The sequence below is a fragment of the Coregonus lavaretus genome (assembly GCF_964263955.1).
Source record: "Coregonus lavaretus genome assembly, chromosome: 1".
NCBI classification, from domain to species: Eukaryota; Metazoa; Chordata; class Actinopteri; order Salmoniformes; family Salmonidae; genus Coregonus; species Coregonus lavaretus.
The window spans coordinates 17,377,732-17,393,679 of NC_139988.1; the positions used below are offsets into that span (position 1 = coordinate 17,377,732).

Here is a 15,948-nt window from a genome sequence, read left to right on the forward strand (position 1 = left end):
AGACATTGCCTTCCTCTTACCAAAGCAATTTTGCTTATGTACATTTTTTTTGTTCTAAAACAATTTTGGGGTCATTATTCTGATCCCTGCAATGAAAGTATATGTCCTGTCCCTGTTTCACTGCCTGTCCCCATGTGTACACGAATTGTGTCCATTGTGCAACATTTCCAAATTGCAATTGTGGGGAAAAACACTGTTTTTTAAAGCGACTACCATTGTCAAAGAGAGGAGAGTGTAAGCTTTCTGAGTATAACATGTATTTCTCATCTCTGAATATTGAGCAAATGGCACCAGCACTTTACAAACGATTGTGAAGCCTAATATGGTTGAGATTATGCGCCCGCGGAGAGTAGCACGCCATTCACATTGAATACATCAAGTAGCCTAGGCCTACAGACTGAAGGTTTTTGTAGGACATTTAAAGCTAGAATCCTTAGTTGCTACATACATTTTTGGACTTATAAATTGATGAGTAAAGAAAGGATTGTGTAACCAACACCTACATGCTTTCTCCCCCCCTCTGTCCCAGGACTATGACCTGTGCATCACCTGCTACAACACGAAGGGCCACATCCACAAGATGGAGAAGCTGGGTCTGGGCCTGGATGACGAGAGCAACAACCCGGCCTCCTCGTCCATCGCCAACCCCGGGGACTCGCGGCGCCTCAGCATCCAGCGCTGCATCCAGTCTCTCGTCCACGCCTGCCAGTGTCGCAATGCCAACTGCAGCCTGCCGTCCTGTCAGAAGATGAAGCGCGTGGTGCAGCACACGAAAGGGTGCAAGCGAAAGACCAACGGCGGCTGCCCCATCTGCAAGCAGCTCATCGCCCTGTGCTGCTACCACGCCAAGCACTGCCAGGAGAACAAGTGTCCCGTGCCGTTCTGTCTGAACATCAAGCACAAGCTGAGGCAGCAGCAGCTCCAGCACCGTCTCCAGCAGGCCCAGATGCTGCGGAGGAGGATGGCCAGCATGCAGAGGGTGGGTCAGCCACCTCCAGGACCGGGGGGAAACGGTGGACTACCATCCCCTGGAAACAACAGCACCACAGGGCCCAGTACACCCTTGTCTGTGGGCACGCAGCCCCCCACCCCTCAGACCCCCACCCAGGGGAACATGCCCCAGCAGGGGATGGGTCAGGGCCCCCCAGGGCAGCAGCAGAGCAGCATGACCCAGCAGCACCACATGCACCACCAGTTCCAGCAGCAGATGCAGCAGCAGATGCAGCAGCAGGGGGGAGGGGGATTGATGAATTCTCCTCAGCAGCAACAGATGGTCCAACAACAGCTCCAACAGCAGCAGCAGGGCCAGTCTCCAAATGTTCAGCAGATGCAGCACCCAGGAGGTCTTCCCCCTTACACCCCCAGACCTCCAGGAGCCTCGCCCCTCCACCAGTCCCTGGGTAAACCCGGTCTGGGCCCAGCCACCCCGCCACAGCAGCAGGCCAACCCCGGCCAGGGCTCCATGCCCCAGGGACAACCGCAGCAGGGGCCTCCTCCGGCAGCGGTGGAGATAGCGTTGAAGATCCAGCGTGTGGCAGAGACCCAGCGTCAGATGGCACAGGCCCAGGCCCAGATCCTCCAGAGGCAGCAGGCGGCCCAGAGTGGAGGCATGATGCCCCCTCACCACCAGAACCCCCAGGCCCAGATGCAGGGCATGGCCCACCCAGGAGCAGGCATGGTAGGACACCAGGGGATGGCTCCCCAGGGCCAGGGTGTGGCAGGAAGAACCCTGATGGAGCAGCAGGGGATGGTGGTAGGGCCAGGAGGCATGCAACAGCAGTCCCAGCTCCCCCCTCAGGTTCAGCTCCAGCAGCAGGCCCAACTCCAGAACCCCAACCAACAGCAGTGGGGCGGCCCGGGTGGGATGACCCCCCAGCAGAGGCAAGGCATGATGGGACAGATGGGTCACCTGACACCGCAACAACAACAGCAGCTTGCCCAGCAGCAGCAACAGCAGCAGCAACAGCAAGGTCAGACCCAGCAACAACAACAGCAGGCAGGGCAAGGGGGGTTAATGGGGCTGATGGGAGGTCCAGGGGGCGTGGCCGGGGCGGCAGCGGCGATGGTGGGGACAGGGAACCTCCCCCAGGCAGCTCTACAGGACCTCCTGCGTACCCTCCGCTCCCCCAGCTCCCCTGGCCAGCAGCAACAGGTCCTCAACATCCTCCGCTCCAACCCCCTCCTCATGGCTGCCTTCATCAAGCAGCGAGCCGCCCGATACCAGGGAGGTCCAGGGGTGCCTGAGGCACCAGGAGGGGGGCCTGGAGGCGTGCGGTTCAAGGGGGCCCGTGGTGGGGTAGGAGTGGGCCCTGGAGGGCCTGGTGGTAACCAGGTTGTCATGGATGGTCAGCAGGTCAACGTAAACCCCGGTGTGGCCCAGGCAGGTATGAACATGGGCCAGGGAGGAGGAGGAAACATACCCACTATGGCTCAGCTACAGCAGTTACAGCAGCAGCAACAGCAACAGCGCCCCCTCCTGCCTGGGAGTTTGCAGCAACAGCAGCAAATGGCAGCACTACAACAGCAACAAGGCGGTATGCCAGGCCAAGGCACCCCAATGTCCAACATGACTCCCCAGTTCAGAGAGATTCTGATGAGAAGGCACCTGCAACAGCAGCAGCAACAGCAACAACAGCAACAGCAACAACAGCAGCAGCAACAACAGCAACAGCAGCAGCAACAACAGCAGCAGCAGCAGCAACAGATGAGTAACAATGGTCAGTTCCAGCAGCCCCAGCCCCCTCAACAGCAACAGCAGCAGCAGGGTCAGGTCCAGCAGGGCTTCATGCAGCAGGGCCAGCCTGGTCAACCAGGCCTGACCCAGTCTGGGGGAGGAGGGCCGCAGCAGGGGGGGCCCCAGGGGCCCCAGCCGGGTCAAGGGCAGGGCCAGCAAGGGCAGGGCTACCCTGGAACCATGTCCCAGCAGGTAGCCACAGCCCTGCAACAGAGACTGCAGCACCAGATGCAGATGCAGCAGCAGATGCAGCAACAACAGGATGGTGGGGGGCCTGGGCAGCTCCAACAGGGTCCCCAGCAAGGCCAAGGTGGTCCCCCCCAGCCCTCCCATACCATGCTCCAGCAGGCCCTCCACCAGAGACTCCTCCAGCAGCAGCACCTAGGAGGGGGCTCGCCCGCCCAGCACGGCAGTCCTATGAGCCCCCAGCAGCAGATGGCCCAGTCCCCCCACCTCCAGGGTCAGGCTCTGGGCGGTCAGTCACTCAGCAACCAGGTGCGTTCTCCTCAGCCTTCCCCTCGGCCACAGTCCCAGCCGCCTCACTCCAGCCCCTCGCCACGCATGCAGCCCCAGCCTTCCCCTCACCACATCTCCCCCCAGACCCAGACAGGCTCCCCGCACCCGGGTCATCTCTCCCAGCACCACCCTAGCATGGTGGCCCCCCAAAACCCACAGCAACAATTGTCACAGCAACAACAACAACAACAGACTAACTCTGGGGACCCGGGTACGTTTGGTTCGGACCCCAGTGCTATGATGTCCCAGATAAGTGGGATAGGGGGCTTTCATGGCCCAGGGCAGTCGGACATGTTGGGTAACAACCAGGACCTGGGGACGAACATTAACCACAACAATGTAGACATTATGTAACCTACTACTACGTCTGTCTCAGTGCTCTGAAGAACTGCCCTCGTGGGTCTGGCTGGGATGGAATGGAAGGGGATGGCAGTTTTAGAAGTTATTTTTATTTAATATTTTTCTGATGTATAAATGAAAAGATCTTAACTTCCTATGGGAGATGCACCATTTAAATCTACAAGTCAATAAATGAATAAATTAAACGAATGGTAAGTTATTGCTGTTAATATATATCTATATTTTTGCCAATTGTGTACAAAATGTGTAAGGGGTTTTCTGGACGGGAGAGTTCTTCCTTAGTATATGACACAAGTAATATTTTTGGGGACTGAGAATTTTTTTGCCTTTTTTTACAAGTATTTTTAAGATTTTAAATGTGGTGGGAAATTAGTGAGTTAATACAATGGACCTTTTTTTATCGTTCCATTTTCCTTCATAAAACCAGTCATGATTGTATCTGTTTTGCAGAGAAGTGTTTTGAGTTTTTTTAATATTATAATTATCAATATTATTTTCGCTGTATCTGCAAACAAACATCACAACATATCTTCCTTTTTTGGGTGGGTGGGTGAGCTTTTTTGGGTGGGTAAATGTACCTTGCGCCTGCTACATTTCACATAGAATATATTTTTGTTAATGACTGTCCAAAAACCGAGAGGATTGAGAAAGGTGAGTTTATTCTGACTTTTTTTATGGTTTGTTAGGGATCCAAGTTAAACTTAAACAGTGTTGCTGGGGGGTGGCTGGCTGATCTCCCTCTTGGACTGACTGAGCGTTTCAGGTCGGAAGCTTCCCGTTTGATGCCCAGATCTTCTTCTACTCAAGCCACCTCTCCCCCGTGTCTCCCCCCCCCCCTTTTTTATTTTTTCTTCCATGAATGTGCACTCCCCTTTTACCCCCACACTTACTACAGAATGATGGATGAACTTACTGCAGATGTTGCCAGCTGATTCGGATAGATTGATGGCTGGATATCTGTATGTAGTGTGTGTATATACCCTCATGAACTGAAACACAGGGGATATGGCGGTGGGGAATGTATAGAGGGGTTTGCAAGGTATCGTCATTCTATTATTTTTTTTTTTTTACTTTTGTCAACTATGCCGCCCTTCCCCGCCTCTCTTCCTAGTCACATCCCCCTTGTCGTCTTTTGCCCTGAACCGTTGGGTTTAATCTAATATTACTGTACAAAGAACTGGACTTTAATGAAATACTGCTTTTGTAATAAAATGAACAGCATAAATTTGAGCTGTACAGACTTTAACCTATGAGTAGAGACTCTTTCTACTGCAGATGTTCTCCTTTGATTTGGTTTCCTAGCAACCGGGGCTCCTCCCAAACTGAAAGTATTGAGATTTCTGTAAGGTACAGTATGGGGTGCAGGTCATTTGAGCACCAATGCGCCTTTGTATTATTGACAAACTGGGGTTATTGTAACAAATCACATCTTGATTGCTGTGAGCACCAACACACTCACAAAACCGGGGAGAAGGCTTATTAGTGTGGTCAGAAAATGAATTGGTCATTAAAGATTTCACAAGTTCACTTATTTTTCTCTAAAGGTTGGGATTTGAGGGGAGGGAGAAACAAAACAAAGTGGCAATATATCTTGAGACTTATTTTATAAAAAAAAAAACAGTCTTTTATATATAGCTATATTATTTAATAGTTTTTTTTATAAAACTTGAAGCTACAGGAATTAATAGATTAAACTTTTTTGTATTGAAGATGTAATGGTGATGCAGAATGACTGCGGTCATTGATAGCCCTCTTTGGGGTTGATGAGTATCATGCCATTTTGAAGAGATGTACATGCATATAAGTGTATACATACTGAATCACTGTAGAAACCATGGCAACTGAACAACTTTTGTTTTGTTTGTGTTTCTTCCTAAAGAGACTGGAAATAAGACTATTTAATATTTGTTTAGTGTTCAAATGGACTCTTTGACCACTTTTCTCTTTACATATTTTGGTGCTTGTGCTGAAAGGAAGCAACAAAAAAAAACTTGCTCCATTTTCATTAGTTTCAAATTTTTTAAGTTATTTTGGTGGTCTGATTTTTATTTTTTTTTGCAAATAATTTAATTGTACAATAAAGTATGTTTGTACCATTGGAAAAATACCTGTATGTCGTAATGGCTTTTATTACACTAGCTACAGTTCCATCACATGATTCAGCCAATCATACATGGGTGGGACGGACAACACATTTACTTCATTATCTCGCAACCATGACAGCCAATAAAATACGAAATCAATCACAAATCAACAATTAAAGATGGTAAACAGCCACATTTTTTATTTTTTATACAATATAAATAATCTCAGACGTTGACAGTTTATAGACAATGTTTTTTGTGGATTTATTACATCACTTTTCCGATAAGACAAGCCATAATAAAGTGCAACATTTCTTTGCTCAGCAGTGAATATTTAAGCAACCAACCACATTTGGCAATTACAAACGAGAGTCTTGTCATGGCTACAGCATTAGCGCATAGTTTAATCAGAAGAAAAATTGGTAACACTTTACTTGACACACAGTGTCATTACACGTTACGACACGGTCATAACCCTGTCATAACACTCATGACCCATATTCACACCTGTTGTGACACGTGTTATTTTATGGCTGGTTATGACCTACATAAGTGTCAACCCACATTTATTGTAATTTTTTCCGCTGCCAACAACTTTCCTTTCGCTTGAAATCCTTTGTTGTAATGATTTCTTTAGTCATGTTTTTTTCATATTTTAAATAACTTGTAGAAAATACACTCTGACAATGTCATGAAGCATTGTGACCACCCTGTGTTACTTTACTTGGACCAAGAAGCATTATGACCATCCTGTCACTTTACTTGGACTAAAACAATTATTTTACACCGTCAAGAAGCATTATGACCATCATAATCATATAAGCCAGATAGGCCTATCATATACAGGCCCTTATATCTGTCATCAGTCACAAAGAGGGTGTCTTGTCCTGCTCCTGAAATCTGCTCCTACATTCATCCCAGTCATCAGCAACAGAGCATTGGGGTAGGTGCATGTCTGACATCAATGTGTGCGCAATTACAATGATAATTTAATATGGTCAATTAAAGGCACACTTATCCTCTGCAGGAGAGTTAACTCTGGGTCTTCCTTTCCTGTGGTGGTCCTCATGAGAGCTAGTTTCATCATAGCGCTTGATGGTTTTTGCGACTGCACTTGAAGAAACTTTCAAAGTTCTTGACTGACCTTCATGTCTTAAAAGAATGATGGACTGTTGTTTCTCTTTGCTTATTTGAGATGTTCTTGCCATAATATGGACTTGGTCTTTTGCCAAATAGGGCTATCTTCTGTATACCACCCCTACCTTGTCACAACACAACTGATTGGCTCAAACGCATTAAGGAAAGAAATTCCACAAATTAACTTTTAAGAAGGCACACCTGTTAATTGAAATGCATTCCAGGTGACTACCTCATGAAGCTGGTTGAGAGAATGCCAAGCGTGTGCAAAGCTGTCATCAAGGCAAAGGGTGGCTACTTTGAAGAATCTCAAATATAAAATATATTTTGATTTGGTTAACACTTTTTTGGTTACTACATGATTCCATATGTGTTATTTCATAGTTTTGATGTCTTCACTATTATTCTACAATGTAGAAAATAGTACAAATAAAGAAAAACCCTTGAATGAGTAGGTGTTTCCAAACATTTGACTGGTACTGTATATATAACAAACACACTGTTGACAGGTAGGCTATGGTGTAATGGAATGTTTTGCCTTGTGTGGTTTTCACACTTATGTAGGCGTCATAACAGCCATAAAATAACGCAATATATGTCACAACATGTCGAAATATGTCATGACAGTGTTATGACCATATAACAGGTTATGACAAGTTATGTCAGCTGTTATGACATGGTTATGAACGTGTCATAATGTGTTATGACGCTGGGGGTCAAGTAAAGTGTTACCAAAAAAAGATGTTCTTCAGTATTTACTAATCCACAAGGTTTCTCCTTCAAATAATAAATACATTGAATTACATTCAGTCAGATCGATATAGAAAAATAAGGACTAGAAATACACAATACCCTTCAGTCTGTTTCTCCTAACCCTGGAGTTAAGGTGGAAGAAGCATTCCTCTTACTTCACGCTCAAAGGATAAGCTGAATAAACATCCAAAAAGAGGGGGTAGTTAGTGTTGCATTGTTGTGCATGTGCATACGCACGTTTACAAGCCCCAAAAGATCTCCAGAAAGAGTAACTTCAGGCAGTCCCATAATCCCTTGCTGCATTGTGATCGCAGAGGGAGATCATTTTACTGAGTCACACTCACAAGACACCATCAGCCTCGGCTTGGAGTGGGATAAACAGCCACTGACCAATGGGAGATGACCAGGAAGATTCCACAAAGATGACATAAACATCATGATGTAAATACAGTGCAATTCAGAACAGACTGTTTCCAAAACAAAAAAATGGGGTTCCACTTTTAAGGTTAGTTTACACTGCATGTGTTGCACAGGGCTTTAGTGGGAACCAAAATGTATTGATTATCACTATGTACCAATAGGGGGGAGAAGAGAAAGTCATGCAGGCTGATGGAGTCATTTTGTAGAGGATTTCTAAATCATTACAAGACTCTAAGCCACATCTAATAATAACAGTCCAGATGCAGTGCACAAAACCTGTTTTTGTATAGAAGGCTATGATATACAGTATACTGTGTACAGCCAGCTCGATGTAGAAGGAGTGTATGCCCATCTCAATGTAGTAAGTGTATACTGTACACTACAGTATGCCTATTGAACGGAAGAGGAAGTTAGTGTGGACAGAAGTCACTCACAAGGCCAGAAAGGGAAGAAGGGTAAAAGGATGAGGAGAAAATCTCTCTCTCTCTCTCTCTCTCTCTCTCTCTCTAGAACTCTCTCTCTCTCTCTAGAACTCTCTCTCTCTAGAACTCTCTCTCTCTAGAACTCTAAGCCCCAGCCTCTGAAAAAGCCTTTGGCTGCCAGGGCCTCTCTGAAAGTCACTGTGAGAGAGTTTATGGTGACGTCAGTCACGGTCACCTCCCCTGGGCCAATCACTGTGTTCCAAACGTCCGACCTCTCTGACATGGATACTTCCTCTGAGCCAATCAAGGAACTCCAGTTCTCTGCCCTATTCTGCCCTAACAGGAGGGGAGGAAAGATGGAGAGAGAACAGGAGAGGGTAAGATTGCTGTGATTACATCAAGTCTATCACGTGTATTAAATGTATGTGTAAATCTTCCCATTCTAAATCAACAGATATGTCAGCTTAATGACTTTAAACAGTTTTTATCATTATAATAACACATTTTAGCTACAGTTGAAGTCGGAAGTTTACATACACTTAGGTTGGAGTCATTAAAACTCGTTTTTCAACCACTGCACAAATGTCTTGTTAACAAACTATCGTTTTGGCAAGTCGGTTAGGATATCTACTTTGTGCATGACACAAGTAATTTTTACAACAATTGTTTACAGACAGATTACTTCACTTATAATTCACTGTATCACAATTCCAGTGGGTCAGAAGTTTACATACCCTATGTTGACTGTGCCTTTAAACAGCTTGGAAAATTCCAGAAAATGATGTCATGGCTTTAGAAGTTTCTGATAGGCTAATTGACATAATTTGAGTCAATTGGAGGTGTACCTGTGAATGTATTTCAAGGCCTACCTTCAAACTCAGTGCCTCTTTGCTTGACATCATGGGAAAATCCAAAGAAATCAGCCAAGATCTCAGAAAAAAACTTGTAGACCTCCAGATGTCTGGTTCATCCTTAGGAGAAATGTCCAAACGCCTGAAGGTACCACGTTCATCTGTATAAACAATAGTACGCAAGTATAAACACCATGGGACCACGCAGCCGTCATACCGCTCAGGAAGGAGACGCGTTCTGTCTCCTAGAGATGAACGTACTTTGGTGCGAAAAGTGCAAATCAATCCCAGAACAACAGCAAAGGACCTTGTGAAGATGCTGGAGGAAACGGGTACAAAAGTATCTATATCCACAGTAAAACGAGTCCTACGGTTTGCAACTGCACATGGGGACAAAGATCGTACTTTTTGGAGAAATGTCCTCTGGTCTGATGAAACAAAAATAGAACTGTTTGGCCATAATGACCATCGTTATGTTTGGAGGAAAAAGGGGGTCGCTTGCAAGCCGAAGAACACCATCCCCACTGTGAAGCATGTGGGTGGCAGCATCATGCTGTGGGGGTGCTTTGCTGCAGGAGGGACTGGTGCACTTCACAAAATAGATGGCATCATGAGGAAGGAAAATTATATGGATATATTGAAGCAACATCTCAAGACATCAGTCAGGAAGTTAAAGCTTGGTCGCAAATGGGTCTTCCAAATGGACAATGACCCCAAGCATACTTCCAAAGTTGTGGCAAAATGGCTTAAGGACAACAAAGGCAAGGTATTGGAGTGGCCATCACAAAGCCCTGACCTCAATCCTATTGAACATTTGTGGGCAGAACTGAAAAAGCGTGTGCGAGAAAGGAGGCCTACAAACCTGACTCAGTTACACCAGCTCTGTCAGGAGGAATGGGCCAAAATTCACCCAACTTATTGTGGGAAGCTTGTGGAAGGCTACCCGAAACGTTTGACCCAAGTTAAACAATTTAAAGGCAATGCTACCAAATACTAATTGAGTGTATGTAAACTTCTGACCCACTGGGAATGTGATGAAAGAAATAAAAGCTGAAATAAATCACTCTCTACTATTATTCTGACATTTCACATTCTTAAAATAAAGTGGTGATCCTAACTGACCTAAGACAGGGAATTTTACTTGGATTAAATGTCAGGAATTGTGAAAAACTGAGTTTAAATGTATTTGGCTAAGGTGTATGTAAACTTCCGACTTCAACTGTAACTGAGGATTTTTTGGAATGGAGACCACAGACGCACACATCTAAGGTCATTAACCCTTTAAAAATAATTTACTAAAGTTCTATTTTTAATGCTTTTGCTCACAGTAGCTAGGTTTCCATACAATTGGCGACAGAATTTAATGTGAATATTCTAGAATCTGTGTAAAAACAAAATGCATTTTCCACCTAAAGTACTTGTTGTGGATAAAAAACCAGTGCGTGATGACGTAGTGCACACAAAATGTACTTTTATGCTTAAGTGTTCATGTACCGAATAAAAAACTAAAATTCAGTGTGTTTACATCGCATTTTTAACTCTACCCATAGTTTTGTGAAAAACAGTTGTGTTAAATAGCAAATGTGCCTACTCTGGTCTTGGCACCTGCGCTCTAGCCAACAGCTCGCACATAGGCTACAGTGTGTTTAGGCTGTGCGGGTTGGCTAGTCTACATGATGGGATTATTACGGATAACAGCGACAATATTTGTATTTGTCAAACGGCAGTCAGGCATCGATCATCATGTCACCAGAATAAGACCCTCGATATTTATTGGAAAGGATCATCAAGCTCATCACCGTGCACATTCACCACCCATCATAACTTATTTCATCTGTAGCCTAATCAACTGCATGGTTTCCCGAGTCGTAGTGGGAGGACCACACACCATATCATTGCGTGACTCCAAATTTACTTTGATATGACGGTTATAATATTAATATTTGCGCATATAGGCGTTCCCACTTCCACCGCCCTTTCCCACATTGTTTTTGTGGATGTATACAATACATAAAATACTTTTGTTTACTGTCTAGCATTCTAAATAATAGATATCTCTAAATCCCTAAAAGATGTCACTACAACTCTACTCATCACTACAGGGACAAGCTAATTTGCTTGCTCTTGGTACTTTATACAATGCATTAAGGTAAAGTTTTGCAATATGAACGATTTCCGTTATGTTTTAGTTCAATATAAACAAAAAAACATGTATGATTTGTAACTATTTGTCATTTTAAAGTGTTTTTCAAGGTTGCAAAGCCGGGAGACGCAAATGCCACCACAATTCAAGAACGATCCTATTATTAAGTTACGTTTCCATGGTGACCTAGAGATTGTGTATCTCATTTGTCTTCCATTCCTGATATCATGAACTCACTGACAGAGATTGATAAGAGCACTGTGCATTGCCTGTATGGTGAGTACATTGCCTGTAGGCTATGCATAGGACATCTGTGTTCTACCAGGAAGTTTGACATGTACTGTTCTTCGCCATACATTAAACCCCATTGTCAACCCTCTCCCTTGCCATTCCTTGTGTCTGTTTGCTGTGCCAGTGGCCAGTTTGGATGGGATCGGGGAGCTTATGTTCCCGGTTTTCTGCCCAGCAGGCCTCCTGTACTATACCTACTAACAGGTTGACACACACACACACACACAGCAGTGTCCTAGTCTAGAATGAGGTCAATTTGGTGATTAGGCAGAATAGGAACTTCCTGTGACTGACTAACACACTTACCATTCAGAATGCCGCTGGACATCTCTGTCTCTCGCTCTGACTCATCCTGTCGAGCTTCCTCCTCCTCCTCCTCCCCCCTCCTTCCCCAGTCCTCATGTGTGGCGTCCTGTGTGGGGGTAGGGGGACCAGGGGGAGAGGCCAGGCACATGAACTGTGACCTCCTGGGTTTGTTTCTGCGGTGGGCCAGGCGGGGTTGCAGGCTCCGTCTACAGGCCCCATAGGTCGGATCCTCTGCCTCAGAGTCCAGTGAGCGAGTCAGGGAGAGACGTAGGCGAGCTTGAGGCTTCTCTGGGGCCTTGTGGGCACTACGGAGATCCATGGTGTAAATAGTGTTCTACAGAGAGGGGAATAATAAAGTTGCCTTATAGAGTAGCAGTGTTTTCTCCAACATCATTCCCCCTTTAGTTAGTACGCCAACTAGTATTACTCTGTCTAAACAGACACAGGAGAAGTTATAAATAACATTAACCCATCCCACCTGTAGTAGAAGCCTTTTAGCTTTGGGTCCTCTCTTCCGGTACCCTAGAGCTCTGTCCTTCTGCTCTCTGGTGGAACGGTAAGGTCAGTCAGTACAAACAGGTATAGTTTACTACTATGTTAGTACGGTGTATTACTACTACTACTACTACTACAGCACTATTATATTCGTTAGCTAGGTAAGGCCTCTACGTAGTGTGCAGTGTCTCATGGACCTACTTCTCCTCATAGGCCTGCACCAGACGCTGGTCCAAGATGTGCTCCTCTGGTTCCCATGTACTGTATCTGTCCAGACAAAGACATCGCCGTGGTTACTCATCCTCATCCATCCAATAATACTCTGCATGACTCATGGTCCTGGATTACTGGATATGATGATGATGTCATAGAGTTGATACTCACTTGGGGGGCCATCCCTTCCACTTCAATAGATATTCCACCTTCCCCTGTGACACAGAACGTTGGAGACAAACATCAATCAGGGAGAAAGAGGAGAGTGTGTGTGGGAGGATGTTGATGGTGATGTTGCTATGATCACAGTCTACTCCAAGCACAGAGATAAATAGCCTTTAATAACTTTTAAAAATCAAGGAAATGCATGTCTTCTCATCCTATACCGCTTCTCGACTGACAGCTCCTAAATAGCATGACGTCATCGCACATGATCGCACTGGTGACTGGAGAGAATTGGGATCCTCACGAGACCCCCCCCCCCCCAACTCACACTCTCAGAACATTATAAAATAATGTGTGGACTGGACAGTGATTAAAGCTAAGCCAACAATATTTGACAGAATGCATTGTTTTTCCCTATGTGACGGGGACTAGCTATAGTAACGGTTGATGGTGGATGCGCGCCTTCACTGACAATGACTCATGCACTGTATCGAGTTCACTTTTAATGCACTGCGAAATACGATATTAAAGACCCAACACTTACAAGGACTTGGTATCATACAGGATGCTTGTCAAACGAGGCGGCCGCGTTTTGCGCCCTAATAACCCACAATCCTGTACCTGCCATTTCCTCCGCGAAACTGCGTAGCTCTTCACAAATGCGCATGAATTGCATAACCCGTGGGCTATTCATCTGCCATTGCACAGGACTGAATGCAATGTTGAGGTTCCGATATGATGCTTCTGTTAGGATAGATAGTTGGCACCCTGACTGTAATGCGATTGCAACACGCTCCACGTTATGTTAAAGTTAAAGGGATACTCCCCACTCTCACGCCCCCTTATACGTTTATGTCAGTGGATACTGGATATAAATAGGCTCTTGGTACAAGTGCTTTTCAATGTAGCCATCTGTGTTCCCAACTGAATGGAGGGTACCCTATAATGGATATTCTCCAAATTGCGTAAAATTATCATCATATAATTATGGTACATGCGTTTTATTTCCAATATGAACGCCTTACCTTTCTAACTCTTTTCTTGATGATTGATTCCACAGCAAACACTTGTTCACCAATCGCTGACAGCTCCATTGGTCCAATAGAGAACGTTCTGCTCACTCTTTGAAATAAACTGATCCAGTAGAGATGAGAATAACCGCTGTTGGTTCAGCTCTCCTCTACAAAGTAGTGATGGGTCATGCGCACAAGCATCGGCTCTGAGAGCCGGCTCTTTGTAGTGAATCAGAAGAGCCGGCTCGCATCGAGTGAGAGCCGGCTCCCAGTTTTTTGCCCATTCGCTGCTTAGGTTTCACTTTCACAGAGGTCTGTTATGATTGGCCAGCATGGCGACCAGCATGCGGCATTCACGTGAGAATTAAGGATGTGTAAACAGAGAGGGGGCGGGGCAGACACACCACTTGACTCCACTGCAAGTGAAGAGAGAGACAGAGCGGACTGAGGAGCGTGTGTGCGTCTTGCATTGTCGTGTCGTTTAACTATGAGTGACACTAGAAAGCGAAGCAGCATCTGGCTGCAGTTTAAAGATATTGGGAACAAGAAAGCAGAGTGCCTTCACTGCAAAACGAAGGTCACTATAAGAGCAGGTTCCACCACAAACCTGCATAGACATACAAGAACTGTCCATCCTACAGTGCAGTTAGAGGAGAGAGGGCAAGCCAGCTCACCATCTACTGATCCTGGTGTGTCTCATACCAGAACAACAGCTGCTGTAACGTCTACTGCCATCCCCATGCGTGCAAGTATAACCTCTCCTACTGCAACTCAAAGCAAAATAAGTCAGTTTTTACCTAAACTGATGACCCCAGCCAAACAGCACAGTATTGATGATGAGTTGGCTAAAATGGTAGCTTCTGATTTTCAACCCTTTTCCATTGTGGAGGACAAAGGAATGAAAAACTTTGTCAAAGCCCTAAATCCCACATACACTCTACCCAGTAGAAAAACACTTTCCCAAACAATGATCCCAAAACTATATGACACAGAACGTGCATTATGGCAAGAAAGGGTGACAAAAGCTCCATCAGTTTGCCTGACAACTGACTGCTGGACCTCCAGAACAACCTGCTCTTTCATGTCTGTCACTTGCCACTTTATTGAAGATTACAAGATGACATCTTGCCTTCTGGACTGCTTCGAGTTCACCGACAGACACACTGCAGAAAACTTGGCAGTGGAGCTACTAAGAGTGGCAAAAGAGTGGCAAGTAGAGGACAAAGTGGTGTGCTGTGTGAGTGATAATGCTGCAAACATCACCAAAGCCATAAAAGTTTTGAAGTGGACCCATCACCCATGTCTGGCGCATACACTAAACCTGGTGGTTAGAGATGCTCTGAAGGTGATCAAAACAACCGTGGATAAGGTGAAGGCTGTTGTGGAGTTTTTCCACAAAAGCACAGTAGCAGCACAGAAGCTAAAGTCCACACAGCGCCAAATGGGGATTCCTGAACTGAGGCCCAAACAAGAGTGTGCCACCAGGTGGAACTCAACATTTGATATGTTGAAACGAATGCTTGAAATAAAAGATGCCATCATCTCCACCCTGGCCCTCATCAACGCATCTATTGAGCCATTAAGCCAAGAGGAATGGGAGCTGGTGAAAGAGGTCTGCGCCGTCCTGGAGGTGAGGAGCTACCTTGAGGAGCCCCTCATCCAGAGAGCAGAAGACCCACTGAGCTGGTGGCAGGCCAAGGCCTCAGTCTTTCCACTCCTGGTGAAGGTGATGGAGGGGAGACTATGTATTGTTGCCACATCAGTTCCTTCTGAGAGAATCTTCTCCAAAACAGGGCAGATACTCACGGAGAGGCGAAATCGTATCAGGCCTATCAGCCCATCCAAGCTGAGGCATCTGATCTTCCTGAATGCCAACCTGCCCTGAGGACTAATGCTGTTTGCTGGAGTTTGGTTCTGGTTTTGATTCTGTTCTGTGGATTTGTTTGAAGTTTATTGTTAATTTGTGCAATAAAAAAGTTTAATTGAAATAAACAAATGTAAGAGTGGTTTTGTCACAGAATAAATGCACAGAATTAGGCATTATA

The 15,948-nt window shown here is 45.5% G+C and overlaps 2 protein-coding genes across 2 annotated transcripts in view; one reads left to right on the plus strand and one right to left on the minus strand.

Annotated features, from left to right (window-relative positions):
* The window catches only part of LOC311136164 (histone acetyltransferase p300-like), a 29,649-nt gene extending 24,793 nt beyond the window's left edge, over positions 1-4,856 (plus strand). Inside the window, exon 29 of the mRNA XM_084170255.1 lies at positions 530-4,856. Within this exon, the coding sequence (XP_084026381.1) occupies positions 530-3,604 (3,075 nt within the window). The 3' untranslated portion in view covers positions 3,605-4,856. The remainder of the gene's footprint in view (positions 1-529) is intronic.
* A 3,706-nt stretch (positions 4,857-8,562) lies between these two features.
* LOC311128700 (chromobox protein homolog 7-like) lies at positions 8,563-13,994 on the minus strand (the record flags this gene model as incomplete). The annotated part of the gene is made up of 6 exons (XM_084160934.1): positions 13,916-13,994; positions 12,897-12,940; positions 12,714-12,779; positions 12,496-12,562; positions 12,018-12,351; positions 8,563-8,762 (listed from the first exon to the last, which is right to left on the minus strand). The coding sequence occupies exons 1-6, from the start codon at positions 13,982-13,984 to the stop codon at positions 8,563-8,565; spliced, it is 780 nt and encodes a 259-aa protein (XP_084017060.1). The 5' UTR covers positions 13,985-13,994.
* Between the last annotated feature and the right edge of the window lie 1,954 nt (positions 13,995-15,948).